General features: G+C 39.0%; 1 protein-coding gene across 3 annotated transcripts in view; it reads left to right on the forward strand.

The window, feature by feature from the left end:
• Positions 1–16,093, forward strand: part of LOC129239562 (protein transport protein Sec61 gamma-2 subunit) — a 43,211-nt gene extending 27,118 nt beyond the window's left edge. The window contains exons 1-2 of one of the 3 annotated variants that reach the window (XM_054875148.1): positions 14,962–15,083; positions 15,522–16,093. In XM_054875148.1, the coding sequence (XP_054731123.1) occupies positions 15,565–15,771 (207 nt within the window). In that variant the 5' untranslated portion in view covers positions 14,962–15,083; positions 15,522–15,564 and the 3' untranslated portion in view covers positions 15,772–16,093. Of the gene's footprint in view, positions 1–14,961; positions 15,084–15,233; positions 15,346–15,521 lie in introns of those variants that run through there. The other 2 variants (XM_054875150.1, XM_054875151.1) reach the window with 2 other exon arrangements.
• The last annotated feature ends 4,229 nt before the right edge of the window (positions 16,094–20,322 follow it).

Genomic DNA, 20,322 nt, shown 5'->3' on the forward strand with positions numbered 1-20,322 from the left:
AATCAGCGGACAAGCAAAATATAACACTGAACAAATGTGTAAAGAAAACAATAAAAACCTCTCATAAGCGGACGCGATACTCTAATCCACGGACAACAAAGATAGTAGATTGACAATAGTTGAAATAAAAGATATTAAAAGAATATGGATGGGCGGTGATAACGTCAACAAAAAGAAAAAGTTCTTAAACGCGGATGGCTCAAAAATTTACCATTTGAGTTTCGAATGGTTCGTTAAGGCCAGAAGCCAAAATATACCAATATCGGGTATTATTATAAAGGAAAAGCAAATCGCTGGCCGATTAAGTATTCAAAATTTTTCTACGTCAAATGGATGGTTGGAGAAATGGCGTAGGCGTCATAATGTGACTTTCAAAAGAATATGTGGGGAATCTTCCGAGGTTAATTTCGAGGATTGTGTGCCAATATGGTTGGAGATAAAGAAAAGCCATTGATTATCGGAAAAGCAGCATGCCCACGCGCCTTTAAAAGAGGCAATATAGGAAGTTTGCCAGTGGAATGGAAGTCAAACCGGAAAGCTTGGATGTCTCGTGAAATTATGTATGAGTGGCTAGAAATGCTTGATAAAAAAATGGGCTGCCAGAAGAGAAAAATTTTATTATTTTTGGACAATGCTACAACTCACCCTCGAGATATTAAACTAAATAAAATAAAGTTGATCTTTTTACCTGCTAATACAACATCCGTTTGTCAGCCCCTCGATCAGGGTATAATACAAAATTTTAAGTGTCATTACACATGCCATATAATCAAACATATGTATTTTGACAAAATTAGGAGACATTCCAATAGACAGACTTTCAAAAAGTTTTCACATTTTGGAGGCTGTTTTTTTATTAAATCTTCATGGGAAAACGTAACGGCAGAAACAATTAAGAATTGTTTTTCGAAAGCCGGGTTTCAAAAAGCTCCGCTGTTCTGACTTCGAGGCAAAGGATGATATTCCCATATCGACACTAGCGGCTTTGATAAAGATTTTAAATGAAAATCAGCAAGGTCAGTATACAGAAGAGTTTTTGTTAATCGACGAAATTGTTAATACAGAAGACAATAATATTGACGTTGTCATTGACGAAATTAATACTGAGGAATTATCTGACGGAGAAAGCGAAGACTCAAATCATGTATGTGTCCAGGATGAATGTCAGATCAAGTCATATCCTGAAGCATTAGAACAACTGCGTCGCATTAAACAATTTCTAAGAGACGATATTACTGGATTCCAATACGCCAAGACTTTAGAATGTCATCTTCGAAACCTTTTTCTGAAACATAAACAGGAAAATCTACGACAGACTACGGCATATGAATTTTTGAAGCCTAAAATATAAATATGTTCAATTAAATATGTATATTCAAATGTGTAAATATACTCATTGTTCCCAATATAAAAATGTACATACATACATATATATTTTTCAATAAATATGAAAAAAAACTGAACATACCATAAAAAAACATAAAAAATTATTTAAAGAGGTGGGATAGTAATTTTAACCTTTTCAGCCCCCCATAAGCGAACACTCCCCATAAGTGGACGAAAATTGTGGTACCGTGAGTGTCCGCTTGTGGGAGGTTTCACTGTATATACATATACCATATATGTACAGGGTGCGCCATCTCGAGCTTCGGTATGGAAATATTGAATAACTTTGCTATCCATTGTCAGAAGGACTTGGGAAAAAATAATTTGGAAACGTCAATTCAGTACAATTTTAACGATGAATAACTTTACACCTAAAGAACGCGCGGAAATTGTGACCATGTATTTGGAAAATGGTCTTTCAATTGTGCTTGCTCAACGTGCATACCGTCGAAAATACCGCGGTCGTAAAGTGCCTTCTGATAACACCATACGCAATCTGACTAAAAATTTTAAAGAATCGGGGTCTGTAGCAAATCATCAACGTGTTTCAGTTCGTAAAAGACGCTCCAATGAAATTGTTGAAACTGTCAAGCAGAGTGTTTTGAAAAGCCCAAATCTGTCATATCGTCACCGTGCCCAGCAGCTAAACATAAAAGGAACCACTCTTAAAAGGATTTTAAAAGAGGATCTTCACATGTTTCCTTACAAAGTGCAAATAACTCAACGATTATTGGAACTATGTACATTGGAAGCGCTCAGGGCCAACATTAGATCTGAAATAGAGGCAATATCACCTGAAATGCTAGCAAAAGTAATGGAAAATTCGAAAAAAAGAGCACAATAATGTGTGGCTCGTAAATGTGGTCATTTGTTGGATGTTGTGTTCTAAGTGCAGTTGAAACAGATTGTAAAGGACAAAATCAAATAAAAAAACACCAACAAACATTCAATTTTGCTAGTTGCTAAAGTTATTCAATATTTCCATACCGAAGCTCGTGATGGCGCACTCTGTATATATGTATATACATTCAGTCTGTGTCAGAAAAAAGAAACCGCGATTGTTCATGAAGTATAAAAGATATGTATTTAAAAAAAATTTTACATGAAAGTATGTACAAAACTACGAGTCGTAATTACTCAATAAGCCGTGTAGTCTCCATTGTTGGAGTATGTATATCCTGGCATCTTCTCGGCGTCCTTTGAACCAGCTTTTCTGCGTAGCTCGTCGACAAAGAGGACCAGATTTTGCGAACATGACGCACGAGTTGCTTTAAATCGTGGACTGGCCTTCCGGCAAGACGCGTTTTCGTAATTCCCCTCGCAGTTTCAATGGGGTTGACGTCTGGGGACTGGAAAGGCCAGTCCAATACTGTGACGCCATTTTCTTGTTTTGTTGTTTCTCAATGTGTTTTTCTGAGAGCAGTGGTTTTAATGATGTGGGACGGTAGGATATGTTCGCCTACTTCAATCGACGTTGGATGGTGTTGATACTCACATCTATTCCCTTTTTAGCAAGAACTGATCGCGCTTGGTGTAGTCACAAAGAAGGGTCCTGCTTAAAAAGTTGGACGATCACTTTATCCTGCTTTTTTGTCGTCACTCGCTTCAAGCCGCGCTCGAAAAAGTCATCAACATTTTTGTACACTTTATACCGCTAATTCCACATCACAACAAACTTTTTTGATTTTTTAATCACTTTTGCAGCAGCGATATAAGATAATTTCGGCTCTTTCGAATACGTGCAAAAAAATACCGCCTCAAGACGCTTCGCGAGCTTCTCACTAATTTTTGTTTAGTTGGTTTACGGAAAAGTTTCGAACGACCTTAACCACAGTTAGCACTGACGCAAAACAAAATATATCTTGAAGTTACAAGAAAAACACAGGTTCTTTTCTTCTGACACAGACTGTATTTAAGTATCGGCTTAAATATTCCATTCTCAGCAATAGCTGTTGAAATATTTATCTTATTGTTTTGACTTCTTCAAACACAAACTGATTTAAAGACTCCGTTTAGCTGTGCCCTCTTCTAAGGTGGCTTTAATGAGCCACCGACTGACTGTGTGCTGGTATTTCCTAGTGTATGTGTATGAGGACTTTCTTAATTTGAAGTGAGTGTTGTTATCATTTCCGAAAAGGTCCAGTAGTTGTTATCTTTTTTAGGCTTCTATACGATAAAAAAATCGTAGTAGCGCAACGCCTCAGACATTTTGCGAGTCATAAGTATTACTTATGCTCTATTTTTAACACACTTTTATTAGGACGGGTTGTATGTATGTATGTATGTATGTATGTAACGGAATCTTTGAGCTTAATTTTCACTGGCTTCTAAACATCTGATCGACTTGAAATTTTGCACACCTATCAAGGACCGATGACAATGCAATAATTTGATAAAAATTTTCCATTATCCTTATTGGGATTGCCAGGATTAATATTTTCTTTTTTTACCTGTGGGCAAAAAGTAAGGTGAATTTGGTTGTAAAATGAAAAATCGTCATTTATTCTTGTAAATCAATTTCATCCCCTTCAAAATAATGCCCTCTCGATGAAATACACTTATGCCAACGAGTTTTCCAATCCCCGAAACATGCCAAATAGTCCATTTCCGGTAGTGGTCTCTTGAGTTTTGGGAATAGCCAGATGTCACACGGAGCCAAATCAGGCGAATACGGTGGTTGCGGAACGATATGCGTGGAATTTTTGGCGAAATAGTCACGAAGAACGAGTGCAGTGTGAGACATGTGAGATAAATTTTCCATTATCCTTATTAGGATTGCCAGGATTAATATTTTATTTTTTTAACACACTTTTATTAGCTCGGGTTGTATGTATGAATGACTGTAACGGAATCTTTGAGCTTAATTTTCACTGGCTTCTAAAAATCTGATCGACTCGGAACACACAACATAGATGACTAGATGGGAAACTCTTTTTCTCGTGAGAGCGCTGAAAAATGTGCATTTTTTATAACATTTGCCAATATTGCCATACCGGTAGAAACATGAATTGGGTATTTTTTTAAAGAAAAATTGGGAATTTTTAGTTTTCACACCACCATTGAGGTTAGTATTTAGTGTGCGGTTGTGTAATAGTATATTACTCGTACACACCTACATATACTAAAAATAAAAAATAGTTAAAAAAAAAAACTAAAAAACACGCTTTTATTGCTAATCGAACTAAAAAGTAGAAAATAAATTTTAATGACAAAGGGACCCATAATGAAGTAATAGCAAATCGAACGATCAGTCATAGTCAACTATGAACAGAATTATAACAAAAATTAAGATACAAATAGAGTAATTCAAATTAGAGTTAAAAGCGTGGGATGCTTGATATAGTAAATATTACAATCATTCTATTGGCAACTACCTATGTGCAGAGGGTTATGAAAGTGAAGCAAAATGCATCCCACGCTTTTAACTCTAATTTGAATTACTCTATTTGTATCTTAATTTTTGTTATAATTCTGTTCTGAGGTAGTTGACTATGACTGATCCTTCGATTTGCTATTACTTCATTATAGGTCCCTTTGTCATTAAAATTTATTTTCTACTTTTTAGTTCGATTAGCAATAAAAGCGTGTTTTTTAGTTTTTTTAAGCTATATTTTATTGTTTTGCAACAAAGGCAACAGCCTGAAAAACAATTCACAGATTTTACTACTGGGCTCATACTTACGTATGTATGTAAGCATAAATTTATGTCTGCTCAATTGGATCAGTTGAGTGAATATTTGTATGTAGGTGGGCGTATGTTCTATTTCTCATGGGTACTTATGGCATTAGCCAAAGCTTGTCTTGCGTCTACTGAGAATATTTTAATTTAATAAAGCATAAAGTTTACTATGTAATTATGTACGTACATATAAGCACATATACATGCGCCGAATAGAGGGTTGGTCTGTCTTTAAAGATTTCTGTACTATACGTTTCCTATCTCTTTTGCATATTTAAAAAATTGATAAATGATACATATGTATGCATATATGTAGAGCAATTTCACCAGCTCGGCGAGAATTGGGAAAGACCTAAGCCTGAACCATTTGACTCAACCAAAAGAGATTTTAGGCAGGGAAATTCCATATCATGAAACTTCTAAAAACGGAATAAATAAATTAAATATTGGAAAACAAGTTTTTTTAAGTTCTTAATAAATATATTTTGCATTTTTTTTAATACTATTATTATTGTTATTATTATAGTTGGCTTAAGCGCCGATTATGTGGCTCATAGGGCCAAAGCAAAATGATTTCCACTTATTTCTATCGTTTGCGTTTTGCCTCAATTGAGTCCAGGTAAGATCGTTGCAGGTTATTTCGTCATGCAGGCTACATCGCCAGGATCCTCTTGGATCTTCACAACTATACGCAACTATACGCTGCGGAGGTGAACCTTCTGTGCACTTCAGCGTTCGCTATCCAGTTTTCTGCGTTTGCAGTTTAAAAACATTATCCACTGAAGTTGGCCAGAATTCACACTTCCCATAACAGTCGGTTCTACGTTACTGGAACGACCCGGATTTATATTCGGCCATTGATTGTCACTCCAGCAGCATTGCCCGTGGATTTACAATTTGATGTTAGAATTAAAAATACGTATATTCGTTTTTTCCGTAAGCTGCTTGGAGTACCACACTCTTTTGGGCATCGCAAAGGTTGCTTTTGCTTTGTTTAATCTTGCTGTTATATCAGGGAAAGCGCCACCGTTTGAAATAATTTGGCTACCAAGATAAGTAAACTTTCTACTTCTTCAATCTTTTGACCAGCAATGGTTATATTATTAGGCTGGTAGCATTTATATTAACTGATTTCGGTTTCTTAATATTTATTTTGAGGCCGCACCTTAAAAATTGGTCGCTCAAATCGTTCAGTTTGGATCTAGATGAGATGGTTTACATGAGAGAAGAACGATGTCGTCAGCATAATGCAAATCGTTTAGATGCTGAACGATTACTGGATTCCACTTCGTAGATTCTTGTCAATTGCGTTGTGTAAAATTTCGTTAATTTCAATCAGTAACAGTAAAGGAGAAATAATGCATCCTTATCTGACGCCCGCAGCTACTTTGATTGGGCCTGAGAGCATTGCAATTTCATGAAGTATAACTTTGCATTTGAAGTTGGAATATTGCGCTTTTATCAGATTACAGAGTTTCTCGGGTATTGAATATGCTTTCGTACTTAACATAAACGAATGCCTTTTCATTTAGAACGGTTGTTGCATTTCTTTAATTAGTTCAATAATGATTCTAAGGAAAGAATATGGTCAATGCATGAATGCGCGGCAGGGAAACGAGTTTTTTTCTTCCGGAGTGTTTTTTCAACCTTATCTTGTATGTGGTTAATGTGGATCCCCCTCAGTTGGCGATTCTCTGTCGGGTATTTTGATTGGTATGCCCTGTAACTAATCAGATGAATACTCCTCAGTGTCCTAAATAGCTCTGAAAAGGGGCTGCAGCATATTAACATTTCAGCTGTAATACCATAAATGCCTGGCACTTTTTTTATTGATCCCATGGTAAAAAGATTTTTACAACGGCCAATATCAGACCGTTAACCGGCTCTCAGCGAATTTGACAAAATCAGCTGATAAGCTGACGAAACAGGGGATGTGTTTACAAAAAAACTGAGGTTGTGTTGGTGATATACGAAAAAAATCAACACGGTAGAAAAACTTTTTCTTAATTTTGGTGTTTCACCGAGAACCTACGTTCTCTCTTAATTCCTAAGGATAGTCACGTACCAACCCATTCGGCTATAGCGGCCGAAGCATCAATTTGGTTAAATTTCGTTTTTAAAAGCGGTCGCCATTCGACAGACAAAGTACATTTTTGCCATGAATAGACTTCTTATAAAAAAAAACACTGCACCCCTGAACTTGATCTTAACAGATGTAGCTACTAATATTATACATGGCTCGGTTTACTTTTATAAAACAGCATCAACAGTTTTTTGCGTTTAGAAAGCCAAACTTTTGAATAACTGGCCTGGCTTACTTGAGTTCCAATTGAATTATTTCATTATTTCCACGCCCTACTTCAATAAGTAGACGTCGTTTGGAACGCACAGATTGGCAAAAAAAAAGCACTCGGTGAAGTGAACAACAACAAGAAAGATCACAAAGGATGGGAAAATCTAAAAAGTTACTGTTCTATTAGTTTGAAGGAGCTGAACCTTCTGTTTTTTTTTTCTTATAAAACTACGTAGGGAACTTTTACTATATTATATTTATTACTAGCAAACCCGGCCCCCTTCGCTGGGCACACTAAAATAGAATAGATATGGTTTAGAACAGAAAATATATGGTTTTCATATTATTTATTTCTTTATTCTTTATTCAAGCGCTTTGGCATAAGCAATATTTTTTGTTTTTCTATTTGTTTTTGAGTAAATATAAAATATAAATTGAAAATCAGGAAAAAAGAAGATTGTTTTTAAATTTCAAATCAACGCATATGAATAAACAATCGTCTTTTTTCCTGATCATCCATGAATTTTTCGTTTCAATTTATATGTTTTATTAAGCATTGGAGCTTTTTTAACCCTTATCCATTTATATTTTTCAAAAACAAAAACGAAAAAAATTGTTTTTTCCACGAACACATAATTTCATTCGGATTTCACATTAAATTCTCAAATTTCGTAAGAAATTATTCACTGTTCCAAAATCCACTCCAAAAAAATTCACAAACAATTTTAACATGTTGCACTTACGTTTTTTCCTTATGGCATCCAAATCAGAAAGAAATATTGACACATTGTAACTCACACTGTCAATTTGACAGTTCAGTTCCGCCCCAAGCGTTAAAAAAGTAAGCGACATTATGGCTGGCTCAAAAGAACGCTGTACCCGTTGCCACTGCTCCGAATTACAACCAAACTTTACGAAACCCATTTTCAATACTTACTTAACAATGTGCATAAGTTTGGTTTAATTCGGTGCAAAGACACGGCGGGTCCACGTTTTGGCATATATTTCGAGACCCTAGTCATCAATAGGTATGAAAATTACCCCGTATTAAAGCACTTATCAACAGCTTTCATTTGATATCCATATTGTACAAACACATTCTAGGGTCCACGTTTTGGTCTCTATCTCGAGACCCTAGTCACGGAGCGGATGGAAATACTCTGAACTAAAGCATTCACCAACAGCTTCCATTTGATACCCATATTGTACATACACATCCGAAGGTTACCCGGGTCCACGTTTTGACCTATATCTCGAGACCCCAGTCACGGAGCGGCATGAAAAATACTCTGCACTAAAGCATTCACCAACAGCTTCAATTTGATATCCATATTGTACAAACACATTCTAGGGTCCACGTTTTGGTCTCTATCTCGAGACCCTAGTCACGCAGCGGCATGAAAAATACTCTGGACTAAAGCATTCACCAACAGCTTCCATTTGATACCCATATTGTACATACACATCCGAAGGTTACCCGGGTCCACGTTTTGACCTATATCTCGAGCCCTATTTTCAAAATAAAATATAATCCATGTTACTCGTGGATGATGTAGCTTTCGAATGGTGAAAGAATTTTTAAAATCGGTCCAGTAGTTTTTGAGCCTATTCATTACAACCAAACAAACAAAGTTTTCCTCTTTATAATATTAGTATAGATTTACAGTTATCAGGTATGAAAGTGCACATATATACATATGTATGTATGGATTTACCCCTAGTTTATGTGCATGCATGTACATATGTATTTTATTAATACTGAAAATGATTCATATTTAAATTTCAATTTGTGTACATAAACATGGAACTTGACACGTGAAATTGAGCTCTTAAGCGCAAATTTATTTAATTACATAAATACCTTTGCATGTACGTACAGATATACATACACACAAATAGGCATATATTCTGTTCGCTTGTTCATCGTGGTTTACTGTGTAATACCATCCCCTGCAAAACAGCGCCGTAGCATAATTTAATATGCAATTTAAACTTGTTTATTTTTATTATTAAACGTTATAAATATGCACATAATTCCATATGTACACATTAGCATATATAAAAATATATATACAAGTATACAAAAAGTGTGTACATTTATGTAAAGAGTGAATAATCGTCAGGTTTATTGTAAAAAATACTATAAAAATGTTCCATAATTTTCAATGATTTAAATGTGAAAAATAGCTTCATTCAAAAGCCTGTCTCTGCTGGTCTTGTAGCATCCCATCCTGTCAAGCCAACAACCCAGTTTTGCATCGCATTTCTGATAGCTTCGGGCGAATTCATACACAGTTACTAGAGCAGCTGATTTGTCTTTTTTTCATTTTGATGGTTTGAATCTCAAAGCGATATTTGTGGAAGCAATCATTTAAACTCAAATAGCAAAAATATATGTGCATTTCGTTTTTTTATTATTGCTACTAACCTCTATGAAGTTAACTTGCCCTGCCCTGATTAAAGGAGGTTTAAATCAAAATGCCAGAACATGTCAAAAGTGCCATCACACCAATGGTTCCTAATAATATAACAATCCTCCCACCCTGAGACCACAAAAGTATGACATCTGGGTAGGGGCAAGTTTATATCGGGCAACACAACAGGTACCTGCATCCAGGTGCCTCTCCTGCAGGCATACGAAGGCTATATACGCCGTCGATAGTTCCATTTACTCTCACTATGCTCATAGGTGGTGCTAAAGTAAAGGAGACATCGAAAAAGTTGCAATAGTGGTGTATTAACCCACTACCGTCTTGTCTTCTGTTCGATATTATAGTGGGTGTTTCACTCAAAAGTCTGTGCTTGCTGTCGGTTCGTCATAAACCGTCCCTATTTACTGCTGCTGATGCTGTAACTGTTGCTGCTTCGCTTTGCATTCCCAATCAATATGGCGGAGTCCCGTCATGATTTTAACTGCGAAATTTTGGGTTGCCTCCCTTTTACTGCTAATTGCACACATATCTCGTATAAGGGTGCTGGGTGATGGTTGATGACCCAAGACGTGTTCGAGAATAGTTCGTTTCTCTCTGAAGCGGTGGCAATGAAAAACCACGTTTTCAGCTCTTTCGTCAGTATTCGGGCAGTTTGAACAGAAAGAGCTGTCTGCCAGTTTAAAATGGTGCAGATATTCCCGAAAACAGTTATGTCTGTTGAGCAACTGCGAAAGGTGATAGTCGTTGTCTCCATGTTTTCTTCCCAACCACTCATCAACATGTGGCATGAATTTTATGCTCTGATTCCTTTAAGAATGGTCCCCATAACACAATCTGTAACGGCAGTCGGCAAAAAAAAGGATCTAGTTGTCTTAAATCGCAGTTCCAAAGCCTGCCATAATACGATGGCCAATCTTAGTGGGCGAACTATGTTAAATCATGTGGCATAGTGCATCAAGTTCATTTATATCAGCCCAAGAAAAGGATAAATAATCGTGGCTCTATGAACCAAATTTCGTTTCTAGCAGCATTTTCGAAAAAAATTTGCTAATGATGGCAAAATGTGACTTCGATGATACTTTAGATTCTCGACAATCACTTGTGGCTTTTCTGGTTCCCAAATGCGGTAATTTTGTTTGCCCACATGCATACATAGATAATAATATATTAAAAACTTTTCCGCTGGGAAGTTCTATATAGCCCACACCTCTTACAATAATTGTTTAGATATCACAAATATTTCTACTCTCTTTAGTCGTGGAGTTGCGTATAATTTTTAACGTTAATTTGCTGTTATAAAGTAGATTTGATTTCGTACATTTTTTCTGAAGTATATTAAAACCTCTCGGGTATCAAGGCACTTTAGACCTCTTTTGAAACCATATACAAGTCAAATAAATGGCATACGAATTAAATTAGCCCTGTCATTTCATGTTCATGCCAATATTTTAATTTTCACTCCATCACCTTTGATTGGTTAGGTTGAACAGGTTGACTTTCAGTCGCGCATAGACCGGTTCGGTCCAAAGCGATACCAGATGTACAAGGTGAAGTCCAAAATAAACTAGAGTGAGCTGAAATAAAAACGACAGGAGCTTTGTTCTGATGACTTCAAGTTTATTTATTCAAAATAGTCCCCTCTGGCCCCGATACACTGCTTTTCACGATCTAAAAGCTTTTCGAAAGAGTGTTTCAGGTCATTGACCGGAATGTCCTTCAGTCTTTTGGATGGCCTCTACGGGCGCAGAACATTTTCCTTTCATGGTCAAATGCAATTTTCCGAATAGGTAGAAGTCACAGGGCACCATATCACGCGAATACGGTGAGTGATTGATGGTTTAAATGCGATTTCCAGTCAAAAAGTCAGTCACAAGAGTGGATCGATGAGATGGTGCATTATCATGTAATAAGCGCCAGCTTCCCCTCCTTCGCGGTATTCAACAAACGCTTAAAAACGCCAAGATAGAAAAATGTATTGACGGTTTGGCCCGTTGGCACGAACTCCTTGTGGACAATTCGCTTGGAATCGATTTTGATTGATTTTTGACTTCTCCAAACGCGATTTTTCCATTCGGCGCTTAGTTTCAGGTAGATATACAATCATCGCCATAAACTTTTTTCATCAATTCAAATGTTTCGGTAAACGTTTTACCGATTTAAAAAAAAAATTGATATTAGCTCTTTGTTCGAAACTCATTTTTGTACCAATGACACAAACATACTTACACTTTAGACGTAATAACTTCGCTTCCACTGAACCGAATGTCACCGAGCTTTTTCTGGAAGTCAGCTAGGGATGTAATATAACTTGGAATGCACAAACACATTAAAAAGATGGCGCCATCAAAAACATTTTTATGACGCCAGTCTTATTTATTTTGGACTTCACCTTGTAGTTCATTAGTTATGTGTTTGTGTTTTTATTCAATTGTTGAATTCTTACTTTAGCTTGTCAGTTTTAGATCCCGACCCTTAAAAGACTGGTGCTTTCATGACTGGTCGTCAAAACAAACCAAGGCCTGTAAATCTTGCCGACTGTGCCCTTTTATAGTTTGCCCAAGAGAATGGTAACCATTCGGCTTATAAACAAAAAACTGTTTCCTAACATTCCTTTTATTTGAGCCAATGCAAATATTAATTTTTCTTCTTTTTTGTTATTGTTTGTATGGGAATTAAAGGATTTAAAAAAAAATGTTGCTGTTTTTATTTATTTTTTTTTTTTTTTTAATTATCAAACTAAAATTTTTTGTATATGGTACGTGCGTACATAGTGTGCCATGTTGTCTGGTATGCCGCTATCTATTCTATCTCTATTCAGTGAAGCTGTTATGTATGTGCATATGTACGTTCGTATATAAAAAGATTTCATCGAATAGCCACCGTATTCACCAGATCTAGAATCATGTGACTATGAAAACCAATTGTATGACTGATGGAATACAAATCGCCAGCTGCATTGAAAGCGATAACGGAAAACTTCGATACAAGTTTTTCAAATATTAAATGGAAAAAGCGTGGGTACAAATCTTGAATTAAAGTCGACTGTTTTTAAGGCGGCAAAATAAACTCTAATGAATAGTTGTATGTTTTATAGGATTTCGAGTAGAGCTTAGACTGAAGGTGTCTCCATATGTATGTATGTCTGTATGTGCACTGTGCTATGCAAGTGCATTTATATTAGTATCGTTCTCTTGTGGCTGCCATCTTTACAGTGTGTGTCACACTGTTTCCGCAAGCCATACATTTCATTATTTCATAAACAAATTTTAAGTATCAAATTCGTTATGACAATGAAGGCAAACAAATATAAATTTCTCCGACGAACCAAAAATTGATAAAGCGAATCTGGCATGCCTGCAAATACTTACTTACATACGCAGTTATATACAAGGTGGCTCAAAATTAAGCATTTGTTTTTCAATAACTTTTTAACTAAATAAATCAAATTGATTTTGAGTGATGGAAATATTTATTTTGACTTTTACGCGCTTGCATTGCCTATCTGTTTGTATACTGCAGCTGTCTAGTTTACGAGTGCTAATTCTGATTGACGTACGACGCCACTTGCAATAATTGTAAATCTTCCAATAGGGTGATTCACTTTGTGCCACCTTGTACATATGCACATAGTATTATATACATATGTGTACACTTTACTCAATCTATAAGATTGTGACAAAATTATCGCGTGAGCTCATATACATATTTGTTTGTATAAGATTATTAATTGCCTGAAAAATATGTAAGGAGGGTTGATTGTTTTTTTTTTCATTAATGTTTTTGTAAATTAGTCATTTTACATTTAACGACATCTTTTATGAAGGCCGAGTGTCTCCTCAGGTTTGGGGTGTGTGCTTTGATGGATGTAGTTTTATCAAATTATGCACAGAGCCAAAAATTTTCATCTTGATAAAAATTTTCATAATTTGTAAACTTTTTTTTTAAGTTGTCAGTTATTTATCTCGTTGTCAGCACAAACTGAGACACGGTCATGCAAAGCGAAAGTATCTAAAATTTTTAATTTTCATCACGCAAAAGCCGGCAACAAGTATGTGTGATACGAAGCAAGTACGTGTGTCACCCGACACGCACACATATAAGCTGCCAGACGTGCATGCATAAGAGTGAGCCGCAGCTTTAATACCTAGATTGTGCAGATGACACTTACCACTTTGGTGTATGAAATAGCGACTATCCACAAAGAAAATGTAGAAATTGAATCTACAACCATTGGCGATGAAATTAACGTCCTACAACCATTCGTCGTTCCCACAACAGACTAATTTATAATTTATAGGCATTTTTTTTGTTACAACAACAACCATGCGGAATAATGATGAAAGTCTATCATGGAAGAAATCTATCTATCTATTATCAGGCCTTTTCTTTTCGCCAAGAGCTAGCAAGTGGACCCATTTCGTGGTCTAGGTGGCGTCGCTATCTCTATGTACGATGCGGCTGCCAAACCTAAATTAGAATTATTTTAGACTACAATTTGTTTTTGGGTGGTGAAAATCGATTTTTGACCAAAAGTTCGGCCTTAAATTGTTTATAAAAGAAATATTTATCGGTGAGAAAAAATCTTCGATTAATTACTAAAAAATATATTTAAGAAGCTCGTGTTAAAATTTGAGACTAATTGGCCTAGCCGTTTTCGAATAATGTTGGTCACCGACTTTGAAAACACCATTTTGAGAAAAACGCGTTTAAAGTTTGAAAAGCTCTTTAAATAGGATAAAAATGCGTCAAACTTTCGCGTAACTTCGAAAATATTCACCGGAACAATATTAAGTTTTCTGTGTGTATTCTTAAATATATGTACATTAAGAAAAAAAAATAAAAAAATCGTTTTTTTGAAAGTTCCAACTGTATATAACCCATCAAGGCGAATCGATACAAGATATGAGTTAAACTGCTTATTTGTTTTTCCTTAGGATTGATGGTTTGAATTTTAATGTGATTTTCTTTGTCTGCTAATTTTTTTTTTTTTTTATGGAAATTTTGACATTCAAACCACAAAACTGGAAATACAAAATAAGTATATGACTATTTTGTTTTCATACTACGCTGTCACCTTGTATGAGCTTCCTTTTTTCCACTTTTGCAGTGCGTGTATGCACCACTTTATCGACTTACAAATGTCAACGCTTATTCATTTTGACACCTGGTTGACACGTCGAATTCGGCTAGAAGCTTCGTGCAAACGATTGCAGATTGGTAGCACTGCTGAAACAGAGAAACGTAATTATCCGTTTATTCGTGTCAAACTTTTTGCTGTGAACAAAACACTGTGGTATGTTGAGTGTGTTAGGAAATATTAATTTCTAATTCAAGTTGGAAATTTTTGATTATGAATTATTAAGCACAAAAGTGTTAATAAGATAAGACGGTAGATTAAAATAAAATTTAGAAATTTCAGTCTTAAGTGTGCACAGTGCAGTAATTACACAGATATTGGTGGCACTTGCCACGTCAAATTTGTGTGGCAAAAATACAAGTGAAAGGAGAAAGTACAAAGGAAGCACTTAATTTATTAATACTTCTGCAGTTGTTTGGTATAATTTGCCTAAAATTTGCACATGATAATTGTAACTTCACATTTTATAAATTTAAATGAAGAGTGCAACAGACATTACATGCTCTCATTTCCACTATTTTCTTTATACTTGATATTGTCATACACAATTTTTTGTTGTGAGCTGCTATAATTCTGTTTCTTCTACTATTTCAGCAAAATATCACCCGCCTAACAAATTCCGAAGCAATCGCTAAACATGGACAAAGTTGTTAAATTCTGTGAACCCGGCCGTGCGTTCGCCAAGGACTCTATCCGTTTGGTTAAACGCTGTACGAAACCTGACCGCAAGGAATTCCAAAAAATTGCTATTGCTACAGCAATTGGTTTCTGCATTATGGGCTTTATTGGTTTCTTCGTTAAACTAATCCACATCCCCATCAACAACATCATTGTGGGCTCATAAAATGCCTATCAGCTTCATTTGTTCATACATTCATACTTACTTTACGATAGATAATTAACAATATCCTCGATTTTTGTTTGTATAAAAGCATTAGATTGAGTTCAAATTTTTTCATTTAGAAATAAGAGATTAAATATTTGTGTACGCAGAGATTATAAAGAACGGTATATGATTCAATGTATTCACACTCTGAACTCATTACAAAATCTGTAATGTACTGAATTTTGGTTTTATCAACAATGTGCAGCGTCCAACGGCGCAGAGTGGAAGTTTCAAAAATCTTTGTTTAACAATTTGAATAAAACAAATGAAAAAAATGTAATCACATTTCATTTGAATCTATTAGCGGTATTTGCAGGGCTTTGAGATCTTATTTAAAATAAAGACGAAGTGAGTTTTCGTTTATTAAATTTTATTTATTGCATTCCTTTCTACATGAATAGTAGCAAAGTCATAGACAATAGGTATTGATATGGGGAAATTGCTCCGTTTCTTAACGTCATTCAATAATTTGGGAATAAATAGCATAAACCACTCGTAGCACAACCACATGTTTAAAAATGTTCTTTAAAATAAGTTTGTAAAGAAAAGAGTCTGTGAAAGTTACGCCTAGGTATCTGTATTGAATAATTCCAAACGGAACCTTTTTATATCATCTTTGCCATTCCCATGGCAGCCGGTTCTACGTTACCGGAATGACTCGGGTTTTTACTCCCGACCAAGGGCTGCCGCCCCAGTACACTAGCCCTGTCTAGTGCACCGTATTTTACCCTAAACCTTTCGTCACAGGAGCAACTCATCGCAGCCAGTTTGCTCCAAATACTTCTCTTCCGGGCTGGCGTCGAACCCAACCCCGGACCTGAAGTATTTTACTGCTGCATTTGCCACAAACGGCTCCACCCGAACTCCACCTCGGTTAGGTGTAACCAGTGCAACGGGTGGTGCCATCTTAAGACCTGTTCAGGTCTTAAGACCCACAGGGAGTGGTCCACAAGGTATGTGGCCACGTGTTGCTCCCGCCCACAGGCGGTCACCGCCTCTACGGCGACACTGCCCTCAGTGCCGGCACACCATACTGCCGCCACTAACAACACCTTAACGGCCAGGAGCCCCCAAGAGCAACACGACTCCCTTTCCAACCCACAACCCTCCTGCTCCTACCCCAGTGCGGGGACAAACCAGCAGCTCTTGGTCCCCCGCACAGTCTGCTCCGTGTGCCAGACCGTAGTACCTCGGAACCTGACAACTGTCCAATGCAGTTCTTGCAGTGGCTGGTGTCACTATCGGAGGTGCTCCGGCCTGCACACCACCCGTGAGTGGACGCGCGACTACGTTGCCCCCTGCTGCAGAGCTCTGCACCCGCAACCGCCCCCCGTGGCGCGGCCTCCCGACAACATCAGGCCACTCCCCATTTTGCGGAACGCACAGCAGGTCCAACGCAGACAACATCACGCATCCCTCACCCCCCGAATTACGACGACCCTCCCGCGAAGCTTCAAGCTTTTGCAACTGAACTGCAACGGACTAACGAGCAAGATTGACGAAATAGTCGACTTCATGAATCGGTTCGGAATTAAGATAGCTGCGGTCCAAGAGACAAAACTGCACGCTAGCTCCCCCCTGATTACCAGGGATGGCTATAACGTGCACCGAAAGGACCGCGAGCGAGACAACGGTGGTGGCCTAGCGTTCATAGTACACCATTCAGTGCAGTATCGTCTTATTGATGAAGGCATCGACCGCAGGGACAGCACCTTAGAACGTCAAGGTATAGCTGTCCGGTCAGGCGATGCCGAGCTCGAAATTTATAATATTTATATACCCCCTGTCACCTGCTGCCCGGCAGGATATCTCCCCGATATTGGTGCGCTCATCAGGGGAGAAAACCGATTGGTAGTAGGTGACTTTAACGCGCATCACGATCTTTGGCATTCAAGCCTGCCAAATGATCGTAGGGGACAGCTATTGGCAGAGCAGATAGACGATTCGACGTTCAGCACTGTAAACGACGACGCCCCCACTAGGGTAGTGGGCAATTGTAGCAGCTCGCCTGACATAACAATTGCTAGCGCTGGTCTGATAAATAGCATAACCTGGCGACCTATGCTATCGCTTGCATCAGACCACTTGCCCATTATCATCTCGATCGAGAGACCCGCCGATTTTGTTTCCGCGGATCACCGGTCATATATCAACTTTAACAAAGCTGATTGGACCAGATTCGCGGAATTTACCGAGAACATCTTCGCAGCCCTACCCACTCCCACCGATGTGCGCGCAGGCGAACGCGCATTCCGCAAGGCGATTACAGCCGCCGCGGCTCGCTTCATACCTGCTGGACGGATCCGGGAATTACGTCCCAATTTCCCAGCCGAAGCAGTCGTTATGGCAAACGAGCGTGACCGTCTACGCCAGGCCGATCCCGGGGATCCTCGTATAAAGGATCTCAATTTGGAGATCCGGCAACTGGTCACTCAACATAAGCGGACCAAATGGGTAGAGCATCTGAAGTCCTGTAACTTCACCTCTGGTGTGAGCAAGCTCTGGTCCACCGTAAGGTCCCTGTCGAACCCGGCGAAGCACAACGACAAGGTGGATATCACCTTCAACGGTCGTACTTCGTCGGACCCGAAGAGATGCGCGAGCTACTTTAGCCGGCAATTTATATTGCATCCTCCGGTCGACAGATCCAAGCGTTGTGCCACCAGACGGCTGCACAAACTGCCCTACAACAGTGCACCGCTTGCTTTCACCAGCGACGAGGTTCAGGGGGCCATCAAAAACATGAAACCATCAAAAGCCATTGGCCCCGACGGACTAAACATGCTGATGCTGAAAAAGCTGGGTCCATTGGGAGTAGAATATCTCACAAAGGTCTTCAACCTGTCTATGGCCACTCTCCTCATTCCTGATAAGTGGAAATTAGGGAGAGTGGTCCCACTGCTGAAGCCTGGGAAACCCGCCAACCAAGGGGAGTCTTATCGTCCGATAACTCTCCTTTCCCCAGTAGTGAAGACACTTGAGGCCCTTCTACTCCCACTCCTCACTCAACACCTGACTCCAGCCCCACACCAGCATGGTTTCCGTAGAGTGCACAGTACCACCACGGCACTCACCGTCATAAACACCCAGGTAAACCGCGGCCTCAACCAAAACCGTCCCTGCGAGAGGACTGTCCTAGTAGCGTTGGACCTACAAAAGGCTTTCGACACAGTCAGCCACGCCACGCTACTAGATGACATTTTACAGTCGACACTCCCGCCAGGGCTGAAGAGGTGGACCGCGAACTACCTGAGTGGTCGTCACTCGTCGGTAGTATTTCGAGACCAAACCTCAAAACAAAGAAAAATAAAGCAAGGAGTACCGCAGGGTGGTGTCCTTTCACCCTTGCTTTTTAATTTCTATATTTCGAAACTCCCCCAGCCACCAGAGGGAGTCTCACTGGTCTCATATGCCGACGACTGCACGATAATGGCGTCGGGCAATGACATTGATGGCCTATGCTCAAAAGTAAACGACTACCTCGCCAGCCTTTCTCGCTTCTTCACTGCGAGAAACTTAAAACTTTCTCCCACTAAATCCACGGCGACCCTATTTACCACCTGGACAAAGGAGGTCAAGCTGCCACTTCAGGTTCACGTCGATGATACCCCAATTCCGACGATAAACAACCCCAGAATTTTGGGAGTCACCTTTGACAGCTTGCTCTCCTTCTCGGCGCACACAACCGCTATTGCAACGAACGTACAGAATCGCAACAAGGTCCTCAAGTCGCTTGCCGGCAGCACTTGGGGCAAAGACAAAGAAATGTTGCTGTCGACTTTCAAAGCAATAGGCCGACCGGTTCTGAACTATGCCGCGCCTGTCTGGTCGCCTGGAACCAGTGATACGCAGTGGACGAAGCTTCAGACCTGCCAGAATACTGCTATCAGGACCGCGACAGGATGTCTCCTGATGTCCCCTATCCACCATTTACATGACGAGGCGCACATGCTCCCGGTTAAGGAGCATAACAAAATGCTCGGCAAGCAGTTTCTGCTTGGGTGTCACCGTAGGCCTCACCCATGCAGACACCTGCTCGAGCCTGAGCCACCTCCCAGGCGCATCAGGAGACACTTCCTCAACTACGTGGACGAGATCCAGGACAAAACGGACAGACCTCTCCAGGATCAGACAGTATACAGACAGGCTATTAACGACATTCATCGGGAGACACTTACCACCTTCCTAAGCTCCCGACCCCCGAATGCCGTTATCGGAGTCCAACCACCACCTATCGCAGACGAAGAGCTCCAGCTTCCTCGAGAGTCCCGCGTAATCTTGGCACAACTACGTTCTGGATATTGTAGCAGGTTAACCTCCTACCTATCCAGAATCGACCCCGACATACTAAACATATGTCCTGCATGTGAAGGTACCCCGCACGACACTAACCACCTCTTCACATGCCCCATCAAACCCACTCATCTAACACCTCTCTCCCTCTGGACCCAACCCGTCGAAACTGCCAGTTTCCTGGGCCTACCGTTAGATGAGCTAGACGAAGACGAC

This window comes from Anastrepha obliqua, chromosome 2, assembly GCF_027943255.1.
Source record: "Anastrepha obliqua isolate idAnaObli1 chromosome 2, idAnaObli1_1.0, whole genome shotgun sequence".
In the NCBI taxonomy this organism is placed as follows: Eukaryota; Metazoa; Arthropoda; class Insecta; order Diptera; family Tephritidae; genus Anastrepha; species Anastrepha obliqua.